This window comes from Ambystoma mexicanum, chromosome 1p (assembly GCF_040938575.1).
Source record: "Ambystoma mexicanum isolate Mex_15411 chromosome 1p, UKY_AmexF1_1, whole genome shotgun sequence".
NCBI lineage: Eukaryota > Metazoa > Chordata > Amphibia > Caudata > Ambystomatidae > Ambystoma > Ambystoma mexicanum.
The window spans coordinates 678577158-678604289 of NC_090921.1; the positions used below are offsets into that span (position 1 = coordinate 678577158).

General features: G+C 43.5%; 1 protein-coding gene across 1 annotated transcript in view; it reads left to right on the forward strand.

Annotated features, from left to right (window-relative positions):
- The first annotated feature begins 234 nt into the window (after nucleotides 1–234).
- Nucleotides 235–27132, forward strand: part of BNIPL (BCL2 interacting protein like) — a 337025-nt gene continuing 310127 nt past the window's right edge. Inside the window, exon 1 of the mRNA XM_069649767.1 lies at nucleotides 235–399. Coding sequence (XP_069505868.1) covers nucleotides 356–399 — 44 coding nt within the window. The 5' untranslated portion in view covers nucleotides 235–355. The remainder of the gene's footprint in view (nucleotides 400–27132) is intronic.

Sequence of the window (27132 nt, forward strand, 5' to 3'; positions counted from 1 at the left end):
CTGGCCCGCCCTGCCCTAAGGCCGGCCCTATCAGAGTGGGATGGCCAATTAAGAGGTAGGCTATCACATCTGCATTACACCACAACTGGGAAAGTGCCGCGGAAAGCAGGCGGTGCGCCGGCACTAAGGCCCAGCATGCTCAAACTGGAGAGGGCCCTTTGCAGGAGTTTAGTGTGCAGGCAAAGGCCTCCACATGCAAAGGCTGAAAAACCTGTTTATAATGAGCTCCTGTAAGTGCTCCGACTATTACAGCCGTCACTGCATCTGCCGGGGAACATGAGCATTAATCTAGAATTTCTTTAAGAAACTCAGCAGCATCCAGGAGAAAGAAACTCCTAAGTCGAGCTGAGGAGCCATGGGAACCTATATTGAACAAAGCGACGAGGCTCGGCACCAGAGGTGAGTTACTCTTAGGGTGCTGCTGTCCAAGGCGTTACTGTTTTCTTTTCATGTTGCGGAACAGACTATCAGGTTGGCTGTTGTATGCAGACACACGATGTGTCCGCCTAGAAAACATTGCGACTGTGTTTGTGCAGAGCACGAAACGGTCGCCTGTTGAATTCAGGCTGCCTTGAGAAACGTGAGCTCTGAAAATGCTTCTTTGGGACTGAAGAACCACTTGGAACCTATTCATGTGAAACAATGACACGTAAAGTAAGCAAGCTCAGTGGGTCAATGCATATCTGGAGAATTCTGTGTTTTGTCTGGATGATATCTGTTTGTAATCTTATCCTCCCAGCCCTCTATAAAATAGTTGTCACAACTGACCGCAGAAGGGAGGACCAATGCCACCAGCCCTCCCACCCCCGCTCCCAGTCATGCCGAGTGTGATGCCCATCTGGTTGGGGCAAGGGGGAATGGCGGGGCTCCAATCCTGCCTCCTTCAGAGGTTGATAAACAGTACCACTTAGAATGCATAAGAATGACCATGACCAACTAAAGCGGTTAGAAGTCTACATTTAGTCACAAAGCTCTATGTCAATGAATGGCAAATACACCACCACAGAGCTATTGTGAGCAACACTTAACTAAAAGGAAGTATTATTGTCCTATGTTTAAATTACAGTTATTACTAGTATTTTTGTAGATTGTTTTGACAACAAACGAGACCTCTCTATGTATCGAGATAAAAAGCCTAGGACTATATTTTGTTTTGACCGGTTCTGCCAGTCTCTAATGAACGAGCCTTAGACAGTGACTAATGTCTCTGCAAAGGGTGCGCTGTGCTACTACCTGCCGCGGCACACCCTCGCGTGCGCTCTTTACATGTTTCTGGTTTATTCTCTTTGTTTGTATTAATGTGAGCGTACTCTTTAATTACGCAGAACCGCCAAAGCGGTAATGCCCTCCGTGGTGGGATAAGGATTTGAAAAAGTGAATTTTGTTTTTTTTAAGCAGGTTACGTGAATAGCTGCAGTTCATCATTGCTGCAAAAGGCGGAGGCTGTAATGCACCGGATGTGGATTTGCATTTGGGAAATTCTGACTTGTATGGCAAAAGAAAACCCCGCAGCAGGTCTGCCTGCTTTCCATCGTCAAAGATAATATTGTTGATGGGTTTGACAGTATAGTGACCACCCTCAGTTGAAGTTTGACTCGTAAACCCTTCCACAAAACCCACCCACCTAGGATTTTGATATGATAAAAGTAGGTATGATTCTGAAATAGGCGACTCGCGCTCTGTTATCAAGTATCAGTGTCGATTAGTTTGTTGTACTCACAATTTGTTGCAATAATCAAAATAGCAAATGGTATGATTGCAGAAATCCAATTTATTCCTGCTGTGGACAGCCGACACGTGTTTCGACCTCGTGGTCGTTTTCAAGGCCTACGTTGTCTCCAGCTTTACCCATGCTTTCCATGATTGTTTTTGCCGGGGCTGTCTCCTGCCTGTGACTTGGTTTACAGTTTGTTGCCTACACTTGCGCTGCAAACTGTTGCAGCATTCACTGCCATTCCAATGAAACCCTATGTGTGAACGTTATTCCTGAACATCCCCCATCGAGCTTAATTCTGGGACCAAGGTCTTGCGGTAGCCTACATTGATCAAATGAGCTCCGTTGGCTTTGCTCTCTTAATCATACCCATTTCAGACCCTTCCGGTGGCCCTGTTTTGGACTCACTCAGTCCCTTAACTGCTACGTCAAACCTACCCCAATAATAGGATCTGGCCAATTAGTAGGTAGAAGGCCACAGCTGCTTTATTTTGGCAGGAGTCAAGCTACGGGTGATCTGTAGCATTGGTTCTACACAGAGCTGGCACCCTAACTGTAACCCCCTTGTAAGGAATAAATCATTCCTCGCGGAGGTGGAGAGGGGTTGGGGGGTGGGTAAGTCTAGGTGTGCCTTACCATCCCTCGCTATAAACTTGATCTACTTTTTCATGAAAATAAATGGAGTTGGAACGCCAAGTGCTGCGCCACTGGTTCTATGTGTCGTTGGAGTGTGTGTCTAGCACGAGTATGAGCTCTTGGATAAGTCACACAAACCAGCTAACAACCAATGACCAATGAGAAAAAGCTTCCAAGACTCATGCGCTCAACCTCCGAATCTTAATCCTCTCACTTATTTCAAGAAGTCTAACTATTTTGAGGTGTTGTAGCGAAAGGAAATGTATATAATGCAACAAATATATATATATTGATCATAAGTACACACCTGTACCCATTCACACAGGTTGCTTTTATTATTATGCTCTTGTTTTGAGCGCATACCTGTCTTCGCGAAGCAACGCAGCGCTTTACAGAGGTATACACCAATTCAGATACACAACTGGGGCTAGGATACAGAGGGGTACAGGGGAGTTGTACATCTGTACAGGGTGGCAGGGAGGAGAGAGGCGGACAGCGTCTCGCGAGTCAGGCGGCGCAGGGGTGACGTGATGAATTAGGTGTTGAGCAGGAGAGACTCCTTGAAGCGTTAGGTCTTGAGTTCATTTCTGAATTGTAGGAGCGTGGAGGCGGGTATGATGCCGATGGGGAGGAGGTTCCATAGTCGTGGGGAGAAGGCTTGTTTTCTGGCCCTTTCCTTTTTGCAGCAGCGGATTTAAAGTCTGCACGTATCCTGGCTTCTGGTGATGCGCTGTCTACCGGAGATGCTGAGTTTCTCTGTGTTGTAGCTGGGCGACTGCCTGAATGTTAAGTCAGTATCCACTCCACATTGTATATGAAAAATATCTCTACTCTGCATTGAGTGTAATGCATTCGTGTTGTATTCAATTAAAAAATGTGCCATATTTATGTTCTAAATTAATACAATTATATTCATAGTCTGGATGATTATAATATTTATAATGTTAATGTCAAAACATTTTTGTGGTTCTATCCACTGTTGGGCCAAATACTGGTTGTTTCAAACCAATAATTTAGATCTGAATAATATATCAAGTCGTCAATATGAACTCCACATTTGGTATCCAAATCTGTATCAACACCACATTTAGTAAAAGGTGCATCAACTTTGTGTTGAAAAAAAAAAATAACACAGTATGGCTGAGGTGTGCCAGGAAGAGGAAGCTCTTGATCAGGTAAATTCGCATGAAAACCACTTTGTAATCAACCAAAACTAGCTGCTGCACTCTGATGAAACAAGTAGGCACCTCAGACCTACTCCACGTAGAAAAGAAACAGTAATTGTTCCACCATGTAGATGCGCTGCTAGCTAACACAAAAGTGCAAGACCATATTGCGGTAAGAATTAGACAAGTGCAGACGGAAGTATATTTGGGTTTTGCCATTTCGAGGCTGGATGTGCGTCATTCAATCGAATACCCATAACGAATTGCCCCACGATGAATCAGCATTATTGCTTTCAAGTTAATTTTCTAGGACGTCAGAATTACGACTGCTGTTATACCTGAATCCACTTAGAAGCAGACATTTTTCAGAGCCACGTGTTGGCGTACAACTCTGACTTTTGAATATGGACATAATTAAATATTCAAATACATATTTGAGACTTCTCTGAGTAGCTCTTTTGAGGACCTGTTTCATTGGCGACTTTCAACTTTATTGTTTAAGGAGTTGCACTTTTGTGATAGCTAGCAGCGCATCTACATGGTGGAACAATTACTGTTTCTCAGCTTTGTGTTGGGTATCAATTCACTGTTGAACCATGTTCTCCCATCAATTTAGCCTTCAGACTGCAAAATGGGTCATCACATCACTAAGCTGACCTGTTTAAATATTCCTTGAAATCACTAGTTTAGCCAACACGTGTTTCGCGACTAAAGGCTTTTTCAAGGCTATAGTGATAATGGTGAAATTAAATTTCGAATATTTCCAATATGAGATTTCATGCCGTATAATCTATATTATTATTTATACAGAAAGATACATGGATAACAAAGCTTTCCTAGCCACACAAAGCATCCACATCTACCAATACGCCGACGACACACAGATGTACATTAAGATCAACTCCATCCAGGACATCCATAGGCTCAAAACCTGCTTCCCGCTGATCCAGTCTTGGATGTCCAGTGCATACTTGAAGCTCAGCCCCTCCAAGACCGAATTTCTACTCCTCACCAACAACATAGAACACCCAGACATATAGAACTGGCTATCAACCTTGAACTCTGAGGGCTTCACACCCAAGATCACCTCCTGTGCCGAGTACCTCGGGTTCCACATCAACAATCACTTCTCCTTCAAGACACACATAGCTAGGAAAACTCAGACAGCTTGGTCTCAGCTATCCCTCCTGCGGAAAGTCAAGCCCTTCCTCCCTCCAGACAGCTTTAGATCCAATGTTAAGGCTCTGGTCCTATCCCATCTGGTTGAGGGCAATGCACTCCTCGAAGTTCTTCCGTCGTCCTCCCTTGTGCCTTGTGCCCCTGAGAAGTGTCCTACATGCAGACGCATGCCTTATCAAACTCTACGGAGATAAGACCACATCACCCCGGCCATTATAGACCTTCTCTGGCTCCCACTGCACGCACAAATCACCTTGAAGTCTTGCTGCATCATCTATAAGGTTGTCACCTTCAAGTCACCCAGCTGCCTCATGGAGAAACTCAGCATCTATGGCGGACAGCGCACCACCAGAAGCCAGGACACGCACAGACTTGAAATCCGCTGCTGCAAAGAGGAAAGAACCAGAAAACAAGCCATCTCTGACTATGCCCCCTGACTATGGAACCTCCTCCCCATCAACATCAGACTCACCCCCATGCTCTTAAAATTCAGAAAAGAACTCAAGACCTGCCTCTTCAAGGAGTCTCTCCTTCTCAACAGCTTGGCCATCACGTCACCCATTGCGCCACCTGACACACTAGACGCCACCCTCCCCTCTCCTCCCAAACACCTGGTACAGCTATACCCCTCCTCTGTGCCCTTCTGTATCCTACCCCTGCTGTATATCTGTTATGTTGTTACCTCTGAAAAGCACTCAGTTATGCACCTGTACTGTTGTATACCCCTGTAAAGCGCTCCGTTCTGTATCTATATTGTTGTATACCTAATGTAAAGCGCTCCGTTATGTATCTGTATTGTTGTATACCCCTGTAAAGCGCTCCGTTCTGTATCTATATTGTTGTATACCTAATGTAAAGCGCTCCGTTATGTATCTGTATTGTTGTATACCCCTGTAAAGCGCTCCGTTATGTATCTGTATTGTTGTATACTTAATGTAAAGCGCTACGTTGCTTCTCAAAGATAGGTCCAAGTTCAATAAATACCATAATAGTAATAATAATAATAAAAAGAGGTACTTTACAGTATGATGTAGGTATTTGTGTTGGATCTTTTGACTTGTGGTGACCCTTGTAAGATCCCAAGTTTGGATGTGTGGGGTAATGCCATATCAAATTGTTGTTTTCATATCTATATCTATACATAGCTTTAAAAATCATGAACATTTCTCATTCAATAAAATTATTATTTTATACCAACACCCTAATACATTTAAAATCAGTAATATTTTTACCACTTAAAATACCTTACCACAAATAATCATTTTTCAAGAAATGTTCTTTGCCACACATTTGCTTGAATAAAAAAACACAGACAGTATCCAAAACCTTGCAGTGCATGGCAAGGTGCGTTGGTGTTTTGGTCTGATTTTATTTTCTTCTTTACATTGCCTGCACACTCTTAAGGGGATTTCTCCCCCCCATTATCTCTCAGGTCCATAACATGTTGAAACGCATTAAGATATTATCCCTTCTGTTAATTTGATCTGGGAAGAAATCTATGTGTCTCTGCCAGACCATAGGCATGCTGTGGCATGGTCTACGGATAACACCTTCTGTTCCAACTGGGTAACATCACAGAACACTTGTGTGTAGGCATGCTATTTATGTCATATCATATCATATATCATACATAACCAGTCCACTATCAAAGCTTTCTTATTCACCTCTCTTAATCAGGAGGAAGAGACCAGTCTACTCCCATATTTAGTTCCCTCAACCACAATTGATTTTCTTGTTTGAAATTGATGAACTCATTATTATCACCTGTCCCAATTACCAATACAAGGTTAGCCCATAAGGTATATAATTCATGCTGAAGTATAGATTAAATCTCCTAAATTTTAAAGTAGTCAGCAAATAAGTATAATATATACAATCAAATGTTTTTCTTATACAATATTTGGAACTGGTGGCTGAACACTGCCGCAGACGGTGAAAGACAAATGCATGCAACCAGGACCAAGGGCTTGTTAGGCAGAAACCTGTGCAGTTCCCTCTGGGACCACTGCAAAAGATTTAAGACTACAGGTGTTTGGCAGTTAACCCACTTGGTAGCAGTCTGTACCACACAGATTCACTTGGTAGCTGTGGCTGAGCAGTCAGACTTCCCTCAAGAAGAGTTAGGCAGTATACAGAGTATGCACAATAGGTCAAGAGAACACAATAGAACAAGTAAACACTGACCAGGGCTTGGTGTAAAAGAGATATAATTATTTATTTAAAAACCACATCTAGAAAAACACACAGGCACTAATAGTAAGGAATTCAAAAACACAGTCATTAAAAGATATACACTCCCTTAAAAGAATATTAGACAAGTCTTAAGTAAAGCCCCACTTATTTTCAGACAGCGGTGAGCGCTTAACGTAGATGGCACTCTAATAGTTCGTTTTTTTAAAAAGGGAGAGAAAAGCAGAGAACAAGTTGAAACAGATCCCAACACTTTTACAAGAACATAACAAGAGAGGAAGGCAAAGTAAAACCGTGAAGTTAGAGTTCAATAGGCTGGATCCACTTTCAGAGGATCAAACGAAATGTGTCCAAGGTCACACGGTTGCAGTGCACAAAAGTCTTGTAACGGTTCAAAAAGGAGTTGGACCAAAGAAAGGGACCAGTTAGAGGGTCAAGGCGGCCAGCCCAGTCCAGAAGGTTAAGGAGTTATTATTACCTTGTAGCAATCTTCAGAAAGGGAGGCCTGGCGGACACGGTACCTTAAAGTGGTGAGAACACTCCAGCGGGGGCGTTTGTTCCTGGCTGCGGATGCAAGTCGGTGCTTCGTCCGGGGGAAGAGAGGATCTCGTCGGGGAGGAAGACAGGAGTCTGTTGCACTGCCAGGGAAGAAACCAGCCACGGAGTTTCTCAGGTACAAGGAGCGGTCCGTTGATTCGCGGTTCAGTGGTGAGTGGCTATCCGGCCGCCGGGGTGCTTGGCACAGTCAGTTCGACCACAAACCGGTCTGGGGTGCGAAGAAAGAAGGTAAAACTGGTTGTGCCCACCAGTCAGGGGAAGAAGCCTCTCCAGCCGGGAGACCTTCTCTGTCGTCGGGAAGAGGTGAGTCGGTTCCGCAGGGTTCCACCGGTGGTGTCGTCGTGGTAGGTCGGCTCAGCTTCTCCCTCGTCGGATTCTCAGGTCCTGTGGCGACTTCTGAAGTTCCAGTCCCCAAAGCCCTGCTTTTATGCAGCATACCCCCATTCACTCAGCCTAGCTGTCAATCAAACATGCTAAGTGGTGAGCCGGCCGGCTCACCACTTGGGCCAATCACACAAGAGTGCGACTTGAGTTACCAAGGTAACTCAGTCCAGGGTGCCTAAACCCCCTCCTACACCCCCTGTGGTACCCAGACATAGTGGCACCACTTTTGGGGGCTTCTGTGGAGAAGCCCGCCAAAAAGTGGAACAAAGGGCTCGACTTGGGTTGGAGTCACAGAAGAGAACACAGACGCCATTTTAGAATTGAGTCCTGGCAAAAAATACCAACCGGCGAATTAATATTAAATAAATAAACCGGCAGTATGTTCGAGGCTATGAGAATTAAATAATTAAAGTTGGTAGCCTCGAACAATGGGAAAATCCCATAGGAAAATATTCGCGGTCGAATATAAAAAGTTGTTTCCACTGCCACCAGCCAAAACTCGATCAGGGGGGACGGAGACGTGCCCCTTCGACTAACAGACCCCGGGGCAATCGAATTGCCCCGACCAGTACGTCCACAATATGATGGTTTGTACAGGTTTCTGTTAATAATTTGGGACTAGTAAAGCCAATGGTGACTTTACATGCCCTGGGAGACAGTATTCAGTCCCAGGGTATGGAGTCTATGTTGGGGGGTCACTATGACACCCCTGTGTTACTGCACGGAGGGTGCTAGGTAACACACATAAGAAAAACACATGAGACCCTATCGAGTAAAGGACCCCATAGCACATAAAACACATTAACAGTCAAAGGGACACCATAAATATGTCCAAGAGTGGGAGAAAAAGAGTCTCACTCTTAGCAGGAGGAAAAAAACAAACTCCAGAAATCCAGCAAAGCTGCTGGGGGACTCACTAGGTTAGGAAATTCAGCCTAAAGAGAGAATTCTCCCTAACAGGGCTCAAAACCCTTTTTGGTGCTGTTAGTTCCCTTGCAAGTAATGCTGCTGATTATAGATCATTCATTTGAATAAGTACAGTTCCTGTCTCAAGAAAAATAATTTCTGTAACAATCTTTTGATAAAAAAGATCTCTTTATTGAAAGATACGAGATGAGGAGTCCAATGTATTTCGGACAAAAATCCCATCTTCAGGGACTCAATCGATCTCCTTGCATAGTCATATAGTTTATATGCTATTTTATCAGATTCCTCCATTTTTATCTATACAGCCTGTTTTGCCTTCCTGTTTTTTAGGAATTTAAAGATATCTTGTTTATTTAAGGGGTTCCCCTCTACACTTAAAAAAGGCTGGAAGGCAATGTGCTTTTTTTTGCAACGCAAGAATTCAGTCAAATTTCATGTAGATTTTGAAATAGACCTGTCTCGGGTCTCTTTATTATTGCAATTAAAGATCGCCACAGCAAAATACAGATAGAAATAAAACAGAAAAACATCTCTGTTAACATTTCTCTAACATTCTTCTCTGCCAAGTCTTCACTTGAAACCACCAGGGTAGGAGAGACAGTCACTTGCCAACGGAAACAGGCTGAAGGAACCACGTCTGTGTCGGTCAGCCCAGCCAGAATTCAAAGTGAAAAGTGGCTTGCTCTTTCTCTGTGTGAGGTCTTTCCCTCATAATGTAATCCAGTATTTTTCCAGAAATGTTTACCGTCAGTAGAACCCCACAGCTGCATGGCCATTGCAGCTACTGGACTCCATGGATTTGTAAATAATCTCCGGTTTCTCAAGCCGACAGACCGTGCTCTCGGCTGCTAAAAGAATGCAAAACAAACTTCGTCTGAACACACAAACAAGCTGTCTTTCCATGGCTTCAGCAAGCGAACACTGTGCTCAGAAATGGGCTTCACTTTAAGCCTGAAGTTTAATGTTCACTGGTGTTCACAGGTGCCTCTCATCTTGACTCCATATTGGAATCAAAGCTAATAAATGTTTGAATACATTACACAGCCTTTCTCCTTTTTCGCTCGTACTAGATCTTGAGCTTTGTCACAATAGTTTTGCTTAACTTGTTAAACCTCATAGCCTAAAATCAAGGAGTTATTTGTTTGTTCTCAAACTAATCTTGCAATTGTTAAACTTTTGCAGAGAACATTAGTTCATGCTACATCTTCCCAATTAATACATTCTATCTGGATCAGATCTGTTGTATTTATCACTCGTAAGACTGGGATCCTATTCAAAGTATGTAAAATCTGCAATCTGTGTAATTTGAAGGGTGTTTTCTCTGGGAAAAGTTTCTCGATTATGAATGTCAATGCTGTTATTTTCTGAAAATATCTCATTGAGGTTTTCCTTTTTAATCTAGTGTTTTCCACTCGTTTACTAAGTAAGAGCATTTGCTTCTGTTGATTTTACTTGCCCCTTTCTCTTTTGACCACAGGATGCTCCATTTTCCTTCAGTCTCCACCCCCCTCACCTACGATGTTTCCTAAATGATCCACCGCCAAGGGAGCTAAATCAGTGTTTTTTGACATACCTATCGGGTTTTTTCATTTATTATTTTCCCCATTTTTATTAAGATTTTCCTGTCTTTCACTTGAACCATGCGATTACAAATTTGCATCTTGCAATTTAGTAAGTAATTCACCTAATTCTAGGGCGGTGGCTGGGATTTCTGTTTGAACATCAACTCTTTCATTCTCCCAATCTGAGACTTCTATATGTGACGACATCATGTCTGCTGTGCAGAAGTACAGGGATGGGTATTGAATGAAACTCCTACTGAGCCCCAAAACACTACTAAACCAGCCATGAACTCAGTCGTAAGGGTGAAGCAGGCACAGCCTGACAGGTACACCTTCTTTGCCTCTTCTGGTAACTTGTGCTGAAGGCAGCCTATACTCTTCAGGAGGGATGAGAGCTAGCAAAGAAGCGTCCAAACAATAGTAATGGTGGTATCAAAGTAAAAGAACATCCAATCAAGGTTCTATGAAGTGTTGGAGACTTTAATTACGCTGTAACCCACCTGCATAAGAGAAAACACAGAATGTGCATACTTTTTTATTTTTCATCAGCAATGTTCAAGTTCAATGATAATGGGCCTCATTACAAGTTTGGCAGTAGCCTTGCTGGTAAAACCGGCAGACTGCCACCAAACTTGCACATTTTTCTGGCACCCGCGAATGGGCAATTACTGAGTCATGATTTATACCGCTCTTAATACCCAGAGATTGAAGCAGAGACCGAAAGGCCGGTGAATAGAGAGCTGGCCACAACCCTAATCAACTGTTTACATAACAAAATATATTTTTTAAAACTGCTTTCAACTCTGGGCCATTAAGTTCCTTCTACAAAATCCATCCATTTTTATTCTGCCACACAAATCTATTGCTACTTATTTCAATGGGAAGGATTTGTGTGGCCTGTGTGTTTGTTAAACCAAGATTAATATCTTTTTTTTATTTATTTTTATTTCAAACCTTTTTTAGTTTGTTCAACAAACTTTTACAACATTTTCATTATAATACATTTCTTAAATGTAGGGACATGTTTACATTCTGTTAAAATAATCATTTGTCTATTATAACTGTAACATTGTCACCATATCATATTACCAGCTTATAAGTAGGAATTTAGTTAGCGCGACCACTCTTCATATAAGCAAGATCTCAGGAAGTGACTATGACCCAAATCACAATTCGTATATATATCCAAATTCCTGATATATGTCAACATTTCAACGAGCACTATTTGTTTGTTCAAGATCACGTGGCAAAATCACATCCAATGAATGCAATATTTATGTCGAAGTCGCTAGTATGTCACCATTGCTGCTTATACTATATTCAACCTACATCCCTATTTGGCATCTTATTCTCCAGTTCCAGATTTATAATTGGAAGGAACTGGGACAACAACAAGATAGATTTTACACAACATGCAAAACCATTCCCCTGCAGGGCACCGTCCCGCCCACTCGTTCAATTTCAATTATTTTAATGTGAACATTTTCAAAATGCACACAATATGTCACTAAGTGCTTGATGGACTCTGACTGACACATTTGCAAAATCTACAAATGTTGGCAACGTTGGGGGAAATTTGCGGATACCATCTCTTAATTCTTTTGAAGGATAACATCTGATTTCGTTTGAACCTTAGATAGATGTCCCGTGCTTTGTTACATGGGAATTGTACCAAATAGAGCTTATGAGGCAGTTGCCCGGTACAAAATTTGGCAACTTCTTTGTAGGATTTCAGAGACTCAATCATATTAAAGTTCTTGCTCCAATCATAGTAAAAAATACAGTGCTTAACATGTGCTAGTCGAAATTCCAAATCCATGGGAGTAAAAGCGGTGTCCGGTCAAAGAATCGAATTCAAAGGATCGACGGGTCAAAGGATCGACACAAAAGGATCAACGGGTCAAAGGATCGAATTTTTTTTTTTAATTATATATTTTTTTGGGGGGGGTATTCGTTTAGGGAAAAAAGTGTTTTTTACCACAAAAACGGGGGTTGGAGGGACAACCCCCAACAAAAAAAAAAAAAGTGAAAAAAAAAGAAATTCTATCCTTTTGTGTCGATCCTTTGACCCGTTGATCCTTTTGTTGTCGATCCTATGACTGGGAACCAGTAAAAGCCATCTCAGCTAGTAAAGACACCATTCTATCATAGTATTTTGAGATTGATGGCGGGTTGCGAGCAACTATGATTTTCCCTAAGTCCTCGTATAGTGAATATACTGGAGGAAAAAGCATTTTTGCTAGGTTAGACAGCAGACGCCTATGAAATCGAGCTGACAAAGAAATAAGGCCCAGCTCCTGCCTAAGTACAGCATTGGGAATAGACTTTGCTAAACGCAAAACCCCCTTACATAAACCTCCTTGCAGTTGATCAAGAATCTTATCAATATCTACAACACACATGTCCAGAGCATACAAAATTATTGGCTCTAATTTAGTGTATAGAATTCTATTAGCGGAACTAAGGAAAATTTGCAGTATTTGATATAAACCATACGCATTTGTGTGGCAAGGGATTTACCTTTTTGTTCAGTTCTTCCTTCCACATTGCAATCGCATTGGTGTCAGTTATTTGATACCCTAAATACTTAATGGTGATTGCACGTGCGATTGGGATGCTATCGATAGTCCATTTCCAAGAGCAAGAATTCCTTTTTAGATTTCTGAAGATGAAAATATGAGACTTTTCTGCATTGAATTGTAACTTATGAGCTCTAGAATAAGAAGCAAATATGGTCAGTTTGGATTGCAAGCCGAATGGAGTACGATCAAAAATCAAGTTATCGTCTGCGAAGGCAAGCCAATGGATCTTCAAGTGACCTAACCTTGCATGGTAACTAATTTCATTAACCCAAATTTCATTGATGCCGCAGAGGTAAAAGGTTAAACGGGGTTGCTGCCAAGTTGCAACCCTGCTTAACCCCGACCCCAATCGGAATGGGGTTGGTGGTCGCTCCCATTTGATTTACCCTTAACAGGTAAGAAGTATTTTGATGTAATTTGGCAATTAAAAATATTAGATGAGTAGGAATTCCCATCTGGGCCATTTTCTCCCATAGCAGGGCCCGCACCACACAGTCAAAAGCGGCTGTCAAATCAATGGAGGCCATGTACAAAGGACCTGTATCAGGAACTTTTGCTTTGGCGAGGAGTTGGGCCATTAATGTTGCATTTAGTGCAGTGCTCATCTGAGCCCGTAATCCAATTTGAAATCGGGATAGAATATTATGATGTTTCAGGTAGGCATGCAAATCTCGAAGCTGCAATATTGCAAAGACTTTAGCTGCCGCATCTGTTAAAGCTATAGGCCGAAAGTTATTTGGGTCAGTTCTTGGACCCTTTTTGTGCAATGGTACAATTATGGAGCATAACCAGGAGGAGGAACACTGAGAGTTAGTAAGATGTTATCAATTTTAATCTTTAATATCCGTACCCAAAGCTGCGGGTTTCGCTTGATTACACATGGCGGTATGCCATCAGGCCCAGCAGTTTTTGAATAATTCACAGCATGGATTGCACACTCTATGTCCTCGATTGACCATAATGGTATCGGTGAAGATGGTTTATTCAACCTCTTCATAATGTTGTTGTTAAATATGCTAGGTAGACAAAATTTGTGCTTAAAGAACACAGACCAAGTGTCAGCAGATATCATAGAGCCCTGTTCGATATTAAGCGTGTTGGAGTCCGCCCTAAACATGGCCCACATAGAGCGTCTGTCGTTGCGACATAAGTTCGCAATCATCCTCTGGTTTGTCAAATTATGCAAGTGACGTTTGTAATTGAGGCATTTGTTGCGATAAGTATTGCAAATGACCTTTTTTCCTAATTATACACATCTATCGAGAGTGCGGCTCTCTTTAATTTTCGTATGTCAGCATTTTTTGAGCGTTTAGCCAATTGAATTGCCTTGCTAGATTGTGTTAGCTTGGGATTCTTAGAGTTTTTGACAACAATAAGCAATTTGGCTATTGCTCTTTCAATGGAGCTTAGATACCACCTTGCTTTCATTTGTAAGGAGGCAAAATGGTTAGAAGTAACATCATCAGAAGGAGGATGAACATCGATCATAGCATTTAACTTGTCACAAAGACTTGTGCTCCAACGTATGGATATGCCTGGGCGGTCACCTTCCAAAAATGTCTGGTTGAGATCATTTTTTAATCTCCCAACAATCACTGTTAGGTACAATTGAATCATCAAATGATCACCAATACCAGACTCAATTGTCACAATTTTGCTACACTTATCCTGTAGGTTTGAGGAAATGGCATAATGGTCAATAGATGAGATTTTAAGCCCCTAATCCATGTCTGGGGAGCCAAGGATAAATCAAAAGGAATAAATGATATTTCCCAGTTTGCAAAATACTCCATCCATAATTGACCTCTAGTTACAACCGGTGATTGCCTTGTAGCGAGTGTAGATGAAATTGGTGTGTCATGCGAATTAGAACAGAGGGCATTGAAGTACCCCCCTATCAATATTCGACATGCCAGATGCTGGGACATTACTTTGTCGAATACACCATCGAGGCCATAAAAAACACTTTGTACCTTCAATTGTGCCTGGTTATGATATAGGGCAATGATGAGATAGGGATCAGTGAGTGCCTCATTGAGGAAAACCACCAAAGCCAATATTGCTGCTGAATTGTGGACTTCCTGTATTCTAATTTTTAAGTTGCTATTTACAAATATAGCCAGTCCACCAAAAGGCCTACCACTAGGACCTTGCAGAGCCATCACTTGATGGGCGATAAATCCGTGCAACTGGAGCTTGTGCTCACTTTAATATCTTTGGCAACATCATCACATTTTATAATGCAACATTTGTATTTATTTTAGTATAAAAACTACTCAGTCAAAACAAATCACACCAAAATGCAACAGAGCGCTACATAACCTGAAACACATACATAAATCTATCAAGTTTGGACATAAAGAAAAAATTTGACATCATGCCGTTTTCACAGATTAACCACAGCAGAATTCATGTCACAAATCAAGATCTCAGGTGTCTGCCCATTTTCAGTGTCTTCCTATCTCAGGAATTTGACTGCTTCAAGACTCCCTTCGAGCAACAGGAGCTGCTACTATTTGGGACTCTCTGCTTTCCAAACTGCTGTGAGACTGTCGAGCCCCTGACTCGACCCATCACCTGCTTGTACTCCAGCATTTTTGAGTCGATCACTGCCAAAGCACTGCAACTCACTGTTTGACCTCCTCGAGCCTACTTGACCCATACCTGTGCTGCGTATTGCCCAATCAAGCACTCAACCCAACCGCAATGTACTGGGAACCACCAATTGAAAACGCCCATGCCGACTGTACACAGTAAAAGTGCCGAGAAGCCACACGTTATGCTGTCAAGCCCCAAAGACATGTTCTAAACATACTGCGAGTGGTTATTTTCCCCTGGCACAACTTTGCCCTAGTTTTCACCCTGCATGCAACCTTTGCTCTTCAAAGTCTGAACACCCTGTGTTTCCTTTGCAGGGGTGGATGTGTAGTGTTTCTGTTTAGTTGTATGCATTTTTAGTCTAAGGAAAGGTTCCTGTTTTTATACAATTTTGGTTGGACATTGTTTTATTTTAGATCTAATGTACAGATGCTGTTTGGGTGGGTACTGTTGCCAGCTCACATCCCCTTCAAGAGTATAGTCTGCCCTCATCACCGAAAAAGGTTAACAAGGTCTATTATTGTTGTCTCTTGTTTACCTCTGATTGGGATCACTGCTGGTGTAGTAGTAGTGTGGGGGCAGAGTAGGTGATTTAGTCATTACTCATACCTGAACTCCTGCTGAGGAGCAGCCATTTCCTCACAAGTATACCTTTTAAAATGGCTGAAGTCGTGGAAAGAGTGTCACAGCCCGCCTCTTATGACCTCCGCGAACGCTGTCCCAACCAGCGGGCCATCTACCGATCTCACATCCCCGCTGATCTTCTGTAGGGCTATGGAAGACTTTGTGAGGCATTTTCCAGAAGTGTTTTCAGAACTGTCTGTTGCGTGGATGTGATGATAGAAACCCTGAACTCGGCCAGACGGAACTGCTTGCTGAAATCACACAGGCAGATAGTAAAAGAGAAGTTAAACATTGTTATTTATTATGGTAATTGAATGCATCCTAGCCAATGGTAGGCCCCGGCAGTGTTGGTGGGAAAACCCAATGGCAGCTGGTGATTTTTGATGTCACTGATTGCTCACACTTTGAAGCCTACTCTATATGCCCTGGTTTGATGCCTTAATTCGAAAAAACCTGTGTCCTCTACTGTCATATCCATCCTAAATCTTACAAAGGTGTCCTGGAGGACTAAGAACAACAGCTTCCTCCACTCTGGAGTAGTTGCTTCAGTTAATAGTCTTGCATTTGGAGTAAACAACGATCCCAGCCACCTTCCGACAATTAATTGACACAATTAAAAAACCATACAACTCTTTTAGAGGGGCCTATAGGATGACCTAGTTAGAGATAGTCGCACCTGGGAACAACACGTCATACTTATATTCAGTAGCCAGATCATGAGACTTGTGGGATATTACAGTGACATTATACTTAACGTTTCACCCCCTTGCCGTAGTTTTAACTGACAGATTTAGGGCAGACCAACCAGTGAAGCAGGCATTGAACCATACTTAAAGGTTTGCCTTCTAGGCATCAAAGGAGACCTTGTGTAACACCCACCTGCACTCCTAGTCAAGACCTATTTCATGCACCCTTTCATTATACAATTTAACGCCTCTAGGATCGGCGTATGTTCACTGTTATCTCAAGCAGACCATTTTATATATGTCATACACTGATCCCAAGGGAGCGGAATTACAGTAGCATTGCATTTGAATGCCTAGCCACCAAGTGTGCCTTTGAGGCCCTCCAATACTATCTAACAGCAAGAAAATTCGGACTTGTCGGGGACTATGTCATCAACAGATTGTTTTTAAGTCTTCAGCCATATGCATTTTCTGCAGAACGCAAACAACTGCCGATACTTCAGTATTTATTTATTTATTTATTTTTACATTTGTATTGCGCACTAAACCCGTAGGCATCGAGGCACAACTTGCAAAGAAAATAACAAACATTGTGAAAACATTTCTAGAGAGTGTTTCAGAGAAGAACAAGGTTAGTTGGCTTGAGGAAAGGTCAAGGGGCACTACCTGGAGAGCAAAGGTTTCAATTGTTTACGGAGGATCCAGTATGATTGTTCCGCTCCCAGTGTTGGTGGTAGAGTGATCCACAGTTTTATTTTCATTTAATTTTATTGGACATTTGTATGGCGCCTATACATAGGTGTTTCCAGGCGCAACAAGAAAAGATGGGGGCGGGGTTGACATGCGAAACCATATGAATACAACAACAAAGAAACAGTAATATTGGCCTTGTGACAATGCTACCGTGCATGACAATGTGATAAGTGTAAGGGGGTGGGGGTAGAGGGAGGAGTGCAGGAGTGGGGTGCCCCGTGGGGTGCCCCCTGGGTGGGGGGTGGGCAAGTGCTGCGAGGGACAGTAATGTTTATGCAGGTAGAATTTTTCTGAATGGAGTGTGACTGAGTGAGAATGATGATGATAGATGGCTGGTCAGAGTCACGAAAAACATGCGTCTCCCACAGACGTTCTTTTTTTCTACATGTGTATCCCGGTAGAGGGAGACACTAGTCTGTGCCCCACCTTTTTTGAGGATGTCTCTGAAGGGCCTTGGCCTCAGTCGCAGTGGCAGGTGGAGAGTTTAGCATGGGAGGGCAAGAGGAAAGGAAGAAGACAAACGGAAGGTCTTGAGAAGTTTCTGGAAATTAAGAAGATCCGGCTCCAGTCTGAGGGGGGCAGGGAACATGTTCCAAAGGGAGGCACCAGCTGAGGAAAGGGTTCTACCGCCCACTCTCTGCTTCGAGAAACATTTGACCTGAAGAGAGTTGGAGCCAGAACACCAAAGGATTCTGGCTGGGAGGTATTTCGGCAGAGAAAGCTGAATGTAGAGAGGTCTCCGGCCCCAGACGGCCTGTGGATGATGCAAAGGGTTTTGAATTTGAACCTTGCAGTCACCGGGAGCCAGGAGAGAGATATTAGGGCTGGAGAGATGCAGTCCCTGGGCTTCAGGCCAAGGATCAGTCTTGCAGTCCTATTCTGGATTGGATGGATGGGGTGAAGGGAGGAAAAAGGAAGGCTGAGGCTATTGCAGTAGTCAAGCCTAGAGAGAACCAGGGCTCTGGAGACATTGGGCCTCATTACGACCCAGGCGGTCCGGAAATAACGGTGGCGGTAAACCCGCCGCCACCGTTGTTTCCGGACCGCCTGAGTCCGACCCCTGCAGGCGGGAGGTGATGTTCCCGCCAGGTCTGACCTGGCGGGTTTAACACCTCCCGCATGCAGGCAGATGAGGAAACACCGGCAGCATTACGAGATGCTGCCGGTGTTTCCATGATCCCCATTTCCATCAAGTCCCATAGGACTCAATGGGAATGGGGATTTACACCATTCCGCCTCCGTGATTCCCGGAACACCGGGGTTGCAATGCCCCGATAATTCCGGGAATGACGGAGGCGGAATGGTAATACGAGTCCGGTGTTAACCAGGCGGTTTTACCGCCTCGGTTAACGCTGGACTCGTAATGAGGCCCATTGAGTTTCTGGGGGAAGGTGAGGAAATGTAGAATGCCCGTGAGGAGATGGAGCTGAAAATTTGATTTCTTGGCAAGGTCTGTGATGTGTGGAGAGAAGGAGATAGAGGAGTCAAAGATGATCCCAAGGTTTTTTGCCTCACAGTTGGATGAGGGTAGGGGCCAAAAGGAGTCTGGCCAGACAGTGAGGGGGAAACTAGGAGCAGGAGCACCAATGAGAAGTATCTCCGTCTTGTTGGCGTTGAGACAGAGATCATTGGCAGAGCACCATGCCTGAATAGCAGTCAGGCAGTCCGGTATAAGGGAGGAAGATGATGAGGAGGAGGAGGAGGAGGAGGAAGAGGAAGGGGCAGGCAGCCGGAAAGAGAACTGTGTTTCATCTGTGTAACACTGGTGATGAGGGGAGTAGGAGGAGATCAGGTGGGCTAGAGGGGCCAGGTTGATATTGAAGAGCCATGGCGTTGGAGTAGATCCCTGAGGGACACCACAGCTACAGAGTGAGGTGGAGGAGAGAAAAGGAACCATTTGCACTTGAGAGGGTTTGTTAGAGAGGAAAGAGGTAAGCCACACCAATGCCCTGTGCGTGATTCCTAGGGTATCACCGAGACAGTTTATATGTATCGAGTAATTGGCAGTGTCAAAAGGAGAGGAAAGATCGAAGAGTCTCAGAACAGAAGGAGTGTTAGAGTCCAATTTAGAGGAGACTTTCATAGAGCGAACCACTCTAGAGATCCCATCTGGTGCAATGGGAGAGAAGGAGGAGAGTATGGGGGAGCGAGATGTGGGGGTCAGAAGAGGTGAAAGAAGGAGGGAGGTGGGGGGCAGATGACAGAGAGCATCCACTACAGGGGCAGCATTAGGGTCTTTAGGGTCATTGAGAACTAGGTTGTAATCACCAAGGATAGTTTTTGAGGAGGGTTGGATATTGGTGCTCAACAGGTGGAGAATGTACTATTAGCAGGAGTTCAGGTGTTCTGGAGGAAAATAAATGACATGCAGAGTAATAGGCATTTTGAGGGAAAGTAAGTTACAATTTTCCCATTTTGTAGAGCTGATTTGTCTGATAGAGAGGGTGTCTCTTGCTTTCAACTCTTGCCCCCCCTCTAGCATCAGGTCTGTCGCAGCAAAAGATGGCATAGTTGAGGGGCATGGCAATTGATAGACAAGGGTCATAGGTGGCGTGAAGCCAAGTTTCGGAAATGGCTAATATATTGAGGTTATTCACAGTATCAGGTCGAGGATGTCGTGAGGTGGGCTTGAATCGATCTGGCATTGACTAAAGCACAATTCAGTGGCACGGTGTCAGTGATGGGGGCAGTAGGAGTACTGCTAGGTGTCAGTGTGTTTTGCCAGGCAAGGCAGTGAGGAAGACAGTTGTACTTCTTTGTGTGATGATGCAGCATTAGAGGATGTGGAGTTGATAGAGTGATTTGCGGCAGGCAGTGGTGAGAAGGGAAGGCCATGGTGGTCTTTGGTGTGTGTGAAAGGGTGAGAGATCTGAGCAGGTGTGCTCTGTTCTCCAGGGCTAGGGCAGAGGGCGCTTGATGAACAGTAATGTGGTGCCTAATTTAGGGGGAGGCGAGAGGGTGGTAGGAGGGTTGGAAAAACCCTCCAACTGGGTAGTGGCATTATTGCACTGCTTCGTGCAAGGGTACTCCCTGAAGTGCTCTGCCACAGTGGAGAGGGGCTTGGCAGCTGTGTGAAGGAATTTGTAGGAAAAAGGGTAGAGCAGGTACAGTCTGTCGAGCATGGCAGGGCCATTTTAGAAAGAGCTGTGTGCCGTGTGGTAGCCAGCAGGAAACGGTCAGGAGGCATAGGTGCAGGCCTCATGGCAGGATAACTGGATGGTGACAGGTGGTCATGCGCAGGGCGGATGGACATCACATTTACTTAAGTGCTGCTGTTGTGATGGGATAGAGGCTCCCTGGGAGCCGTGCACGAGCACGATCTGTAGTTGGAGCTGCGGTAATGAGTGTAGATACCCATTGCCAGAGCCTGATGAAACAATAGGGGCAACCTGAAGGGGACTTGCTTCTCCTACTACAACCACTTACACTATGAGAGCCAAACCCCTCATCACCAGTGGTAGTATCCACAATGGCACAGTAAATCACAAAAGCCATGATATGATAAATCATTTTTTTTATTTTTTATTGTGTACATAGTTATAAAACCTTTACACATATTACAAACGAGATATCACAAAGGTACACAGATATTCAAAAATCCAAATAAATTAAGAAAAGAAGATTTAATAGAAAGAAATTAAAATCCAGATAACAATAAAGAAATAAAAGAAAATTCGTAGGGTAAATTAAAATCACATCAATATCAATAAAAATTCCTAATATCAGGATATAGAAATAAAAGTGAGGATTCAACTAGTTCTCAATGGATCACTGCATACCACATACAAATTAGTAGAAATGGACCTCCTAAAAATTAGAGATCTTCTTCAAATTTCAGCAGGTATCTATTCACGCTCTTCCAGACGCGAGTAATAGCTATTCTTAGACCTGGACTGTAGCCTGACAGACATCTTAGCTAAAAGAATTTGCTGGAAATAAATTCAAAATTTTCACCATAGTTGGTCAAATAGCATTTGTAGACAGATCTCATATTAGGACAAGAGGTCAACACATGACTCAGTTGTTTGCACATCATTACAGATTCTACAATTTATTCCAACTAAATTCCTAACCTTTCTTCAGCAATTTCCTCATTTCACACACTTTATCTGCATAGTTCTTTACACATTTTTGATAGAACTCTATCATACCTAAAAACGAGCGCAGTTTGTCTGTTGACTTTGGCGTTTCCACACTCTTTATAGAATCCACCATGCTACTCTTCGGCTTCACACCATTCAGACACCTTATGTCCCAGATGTTTAACTTTGTTTTCTTTAAAGATGCAATTCTCCTCCCTCAGTATCACCCCCTCTCGATTGCAAAATCTTGAACACTTGATCCATCATGTTCACTCTCAGACTCACCCCACACCAACACGTCATCCTGAAAACAAAATACGCCTTTTATCCCTCTACACAATCAATCCATCACTTTCTGGACCACAGAAGATGCCAAAACAAGACCAAAGGGCATCCTTCAAAACTGGAACACTCCCTCATGTGTTATAAACACTGTAGGTTTTCTACATCCCTCCTCGATCTCTATTTGGTGAAATGCTGAGGCCATATCTAACTTGGAAAACAATCTCCCATGTCCAATCATGGCCAACATTTCCTGCAAATTCAGTAAGTGATGCCTATCCACTTCAACACACTTATTCAATTTGCAGAGATCAACACACAATCTTAAATTGCCTGATGACTTCTTCACCACTACCATAGGTGAAGTCCACTCAACTCCACCAGCTCTTTCAATAATACCCATTCAGAGCAGATTGCCAAGCTCTCTCTTCACACCATCTCTCAAAGCCATCGGAAGTGGACGTAACTTCACAGTTACTGGCAAACTCCCCCTTCTTAATATAATTTGATGTCTCATACCTTTTACCTTGCCCACACCGCTCTTAAATACATTTAATAATTTCTCACACACCGAGGAACCCACATGCAACTTTTTCTGATCACGCCAACCGAGAATAGTAGCACCCTTCTTAAACACATAAACCATGCCTTGCGCGCTTCTTCCTTTAAGCTCAAATATGGCCCTAAAATACCCCCGAAGATCGATTTTATCTTGATTGTAACCTCCCGTTTTCACATCTGGATCAATTAAGTTCTGCACATCCCCACCGTTATCCTGTTTAAATACCATTCTTGATATAAAAACATTTCTGAACCAGAATCAACCATCATGGAAAATCTCCTTACCATTCACACCTACAAAAGCTTAGGGACACTCACACTCTTCTTCACCCACACCCTGAACCGCAATGATAGTAATATTTTCATCATGACATCCTTCCTCCTCCTCAGAAGATCCTTGACCCTCCTCTTCAGGCACATATAAAACTCTCTTTTGATTAAATTGAAAGTTTTTGCAACAGTTAGTAAAATGTCCTCTTCTCTTGCCTTTGGCACACACAACTCAAGTGTGAGTTCCTGGCAAATAATCGGTCGTATTTCTTTTCTCCCTTTACCTGGTTATTCTTGTCACCGCTTCACAGGGCACTGCAAAAGTGAAATGGGCCCAATGGAAAAAGGGCTTGTTTCACTATGTCAAGGTAGCCTGTGGAAATTCATATTCTAATGATAAGAAGCTCTCTCTATTGATGCACTTTCTGGACTATGAGGGTCAGCGCATATTTGCTCCTGGCCGCACAGTCACTGCCTTACATATTTTGGAATAGCCTTATCCTGATTAGCTATGCTTGCTTGAAATAGCCCAACTTGTCAATTGCTAAACGGTTTTAAAACAAGCCTGATTGTCAATGCCTTACATATTTTGGAATAGCCTAACCCTGATTAGCTATGCTTGTTTGAGATAGCCCAATTTGTAAACTGCTAAACGTGTTTTGAATTAGCGTAACTGTAGTTTGTACCCCATTCTCCTGCCCAGTATGTGTACCATGCTCCATTACCTTAGCATGCTAGGCACAGTTCTCATGCTCAATATCATACCGCTCTATACTAGGATATATCCCATCTACAGCCCAAACTCCATCAGCCTAACTAATCACTCCATGACCAACTTTCTCATGCCTGACCAGCCCTCCCACTACACCATACACACACTCACTCACGCACCCTATTGCCACTCCAAACTCCTCAGACTCAGAACACGCACGCTGCCCATGCACAGCACCACCCTTCCTACAATTACAACACACAGAAACCTTAGACTAGGTACTCGCACCTCCATTAGACATAACACTCTTCACCAAAGCCTGCTCACCCCTAACTCCAGTACTATGATGCCACCCAACATCCAGCCCACACTCAACTACATTAAGACACACAACCCCATACCTAAAGCAGCCAAACAGTCCCAACCTAACAGAAATAACCCTGCACCGCATTACAAATGTGCCCTGCTTAATGTACGCTTGCTTACTGCCCACGCTCTTCAAGTCAATAACCTTATCTTAAACAATGACTTAGACATAATAGCCATCACTGAAACTTGCCTACACGGGGCATCTGGCCCGACCGTCACTCTAGCCCTACCCGTAGACTACTCTATCCTCAGACAGGACAGACCCGCTAAAATAGGAGGAGGGGTAGCTCTTATCTTCAAAGATGCCCTACCTTTTAGGCCCATACCACATCATTGGGAGGGTAATGCAGACATCCTATCAGCCAAACTGTCACTTTCACCAAAAAACACCATACATTTTCATATCATATACCGGCCCCTGGGACTCCCATCTGACTTCCAAGGACACGTCACCCACATCAGTGAAAATATTAAAGAAACCACCAAGACCTTACTTCTAGGCGACCTCAACCTAGGATTCAACAACCCCAATGATAAAGCTGCCACCTCCTTTGCCAAGGACCTCTCAGATCTGGGTTTCTCACAGAAGATTATGACCCCCTACTCACTCCAAAGGCCGCACCCTTGACTGGGTAGTCGACCACAATTGCGACTCCACCATCACTTCCAACACTGCCTATCCATGGACAGACCATTATTGTATACAATTCACCATTAACTGTGGATAATCTCTGATCCTATCATGACCTCCCATGCCTAGCACCTCCTTTTTCGCAAGATCCAAACATCTTAGCAGATATTTTTAAGGGCACCATTACTCTCGCAGTCAACACCATTGCCACTCTAGGAAACAAGAAGGAAAAAAAGCCATTCCACTCAAATTCTTGGTTCACAGGTGAGCTCCAAAACCTACGTAACAACAAATGCCAGGCGCTCAAAAATTGGCAGGCCAATCCCTGTGACGCCACTAAAGATGATTTCAAAACAAGTGCCAAAAGTACAAAGAAGCTATTTTAACTGCCAAATCCGAAGCGTATAGTCGTCGAATATCTGACGCCAACTCCCAATCCAAAGAACTTTTTACCATCTTTAATGAACTCACAGATCCTCCTATCTGCACGGATGAAATCGTTAAAGATGAAGTTTGGTGCACTAGCATGCATGCGGCTATGCTAAAAAAAATAGACCTTCTACAAAGCAAAATTCTAGATCACTATAAAGCCCTCCAGAACCAGAACCAGCCATTACAGACCCTACCCAAATGCAAATCTATCAATTTCACCAAATTCGCCTTTAAAGACATCTCAGAAGCAGACGTGATAGACATCCTCAAACAACTTAAACCATCACAATGTAAGGGCGATATTTCCCCCCCCAAGACCATTAAGGAGTGTGCAGAGCTACTTGCTCCACTCTTGACCGCCTTCATCAACTCCTCTTTTAAGTCAGACATTGTCCCGACAGCCTTAAAGAATCCTAGGTGCGTCCTCTTTTAAAAAAAGCCAACACTAGACCCTTCCCAGCCTAACAACTACCGGCCCATAACAACCGTACCGTTTCTTCTCAAGGCTGCACACAGCCAGATCCAACACTACCTTGAAACCAACTCCATCCTAGGAAAAAGACATTCTGGATTTCGCAAAGGGCATGGAACAGAAACTGCCCTACTATACCTAAAAAATCATATCACGCAAATCTTAGACAAAGGCAAGCCCGCCCTCCTCCTCCTCCTCCTCCTCCTCCTCGACTTCTCAGCGGCATTCGATCTTGTGGATCACAAAACCCTCACTGCACACCTCACACATGCTGCACACTTTTCTTACCAAGCAGCCTCCTGGATCACCTCCTTCTTAGAAGGCAGAGCTATGAAAGTCTTCTCAAACATAGCAAATGCAGCCCCCGCCATCATCCACTGTGGTGTCCCACAGGGATCTTGTACTGCCGCAACACTATAAAATCTTTTCACAAAGCCCCTTTTTGATAAGCTTGATGCACTTGGGATCGCATACACTAATTATGCTGATGATACCCAAGTGCTCCTTCCTTTAACAGGCTCCTATCACCAAGACGCCACAGCCCTATGGCAAATCTACACTACTATCCAAGCCTGGATGGCCACAAATGGCCTATGTCTCAACGGGGACAAGACTGAAATTCTTATTCTTGGCCAAAAATCCACTCTAACCAAACTAGACTCTCTCTATTCCAACTTCAACATCGATAACTGCATCATCCCAGTCCTAGCCTTTGTTAAGACTTTTGGGGTCCACATTGATGCTTCTCTGTCCATGAACAAGCAAGTCAACTCTATCGTCTCTGCCTCCGCCCTTAGCACCAAACTCATCAACTCCATAAAACCCTTCCTAACAAAGGACAACTGTATAGCCAGAGCCACTATAGGGGCCAAGCTTGATAACTGCAATGCGCTCCTAGCCGGTACCTCCACAAAAACATAAACAAACTCCAAATCGCCCAAAATAATGCACTAAGAGCAGCCTTAAGCATACCAAAAAGAGACCACATCTCACAAGCAAGAAAGAATGCTCACGGGCTCCCAGTCAATGACCGTATCACATTCAAAATCCTCATGACCACACACAAATGCAATAACCTTACAGCACCATCCTACCTCTCAGACACTATATCCAGATCCACCTCAATAAGGCCTACCAGAACATACTACAACCAACCAACTCACCGTACCACGCATCAACAAAGCTAAAGCAGGAGGGATAGGCTTCCCATATCTAGCCCCCAAGCTCTGGAATACGCTCCCCACTGCCCTCAAACAGAAACTTCTCTCCCTGCCTTTCGAAAGAACCTTAAAACGGTTCTCTTTAACTAACCACCTCCCATCTACCCACCTTTCTCAACGCCCACCATTTCCTTGTGTTTTACAATATGCTCTTCACAAAGAGTACAATATGTATGCCTATATGTTGTTATATGTCCTAAGATCCTCTTTACAAATTGTACAATAAGTGTTACTGTCTGCCTTTATATGTAACTAAGGTTTAATCACTCACTGTAACAAGCGCCACGATGCCTTCGGGCTGTTGCGTGCTCTACAAATATGAATAAATAAATGCACTTCATCTGCTGCTCAAACACGAACACGGACATTGCAGCACCTACCCCCATTCCGACTTCCCTCTTCTCACTGCACTTGCACGTTCTGACTACTCCCAAGGCAAAGTAGGTTCATTTTTATCTTCCACTGTGTTTGTTTGTTCAATCCCATGTTCCCTACCTGCTGCCCCATGCGCACTTTGAAACAGAATTGACTTACTGTTTAAG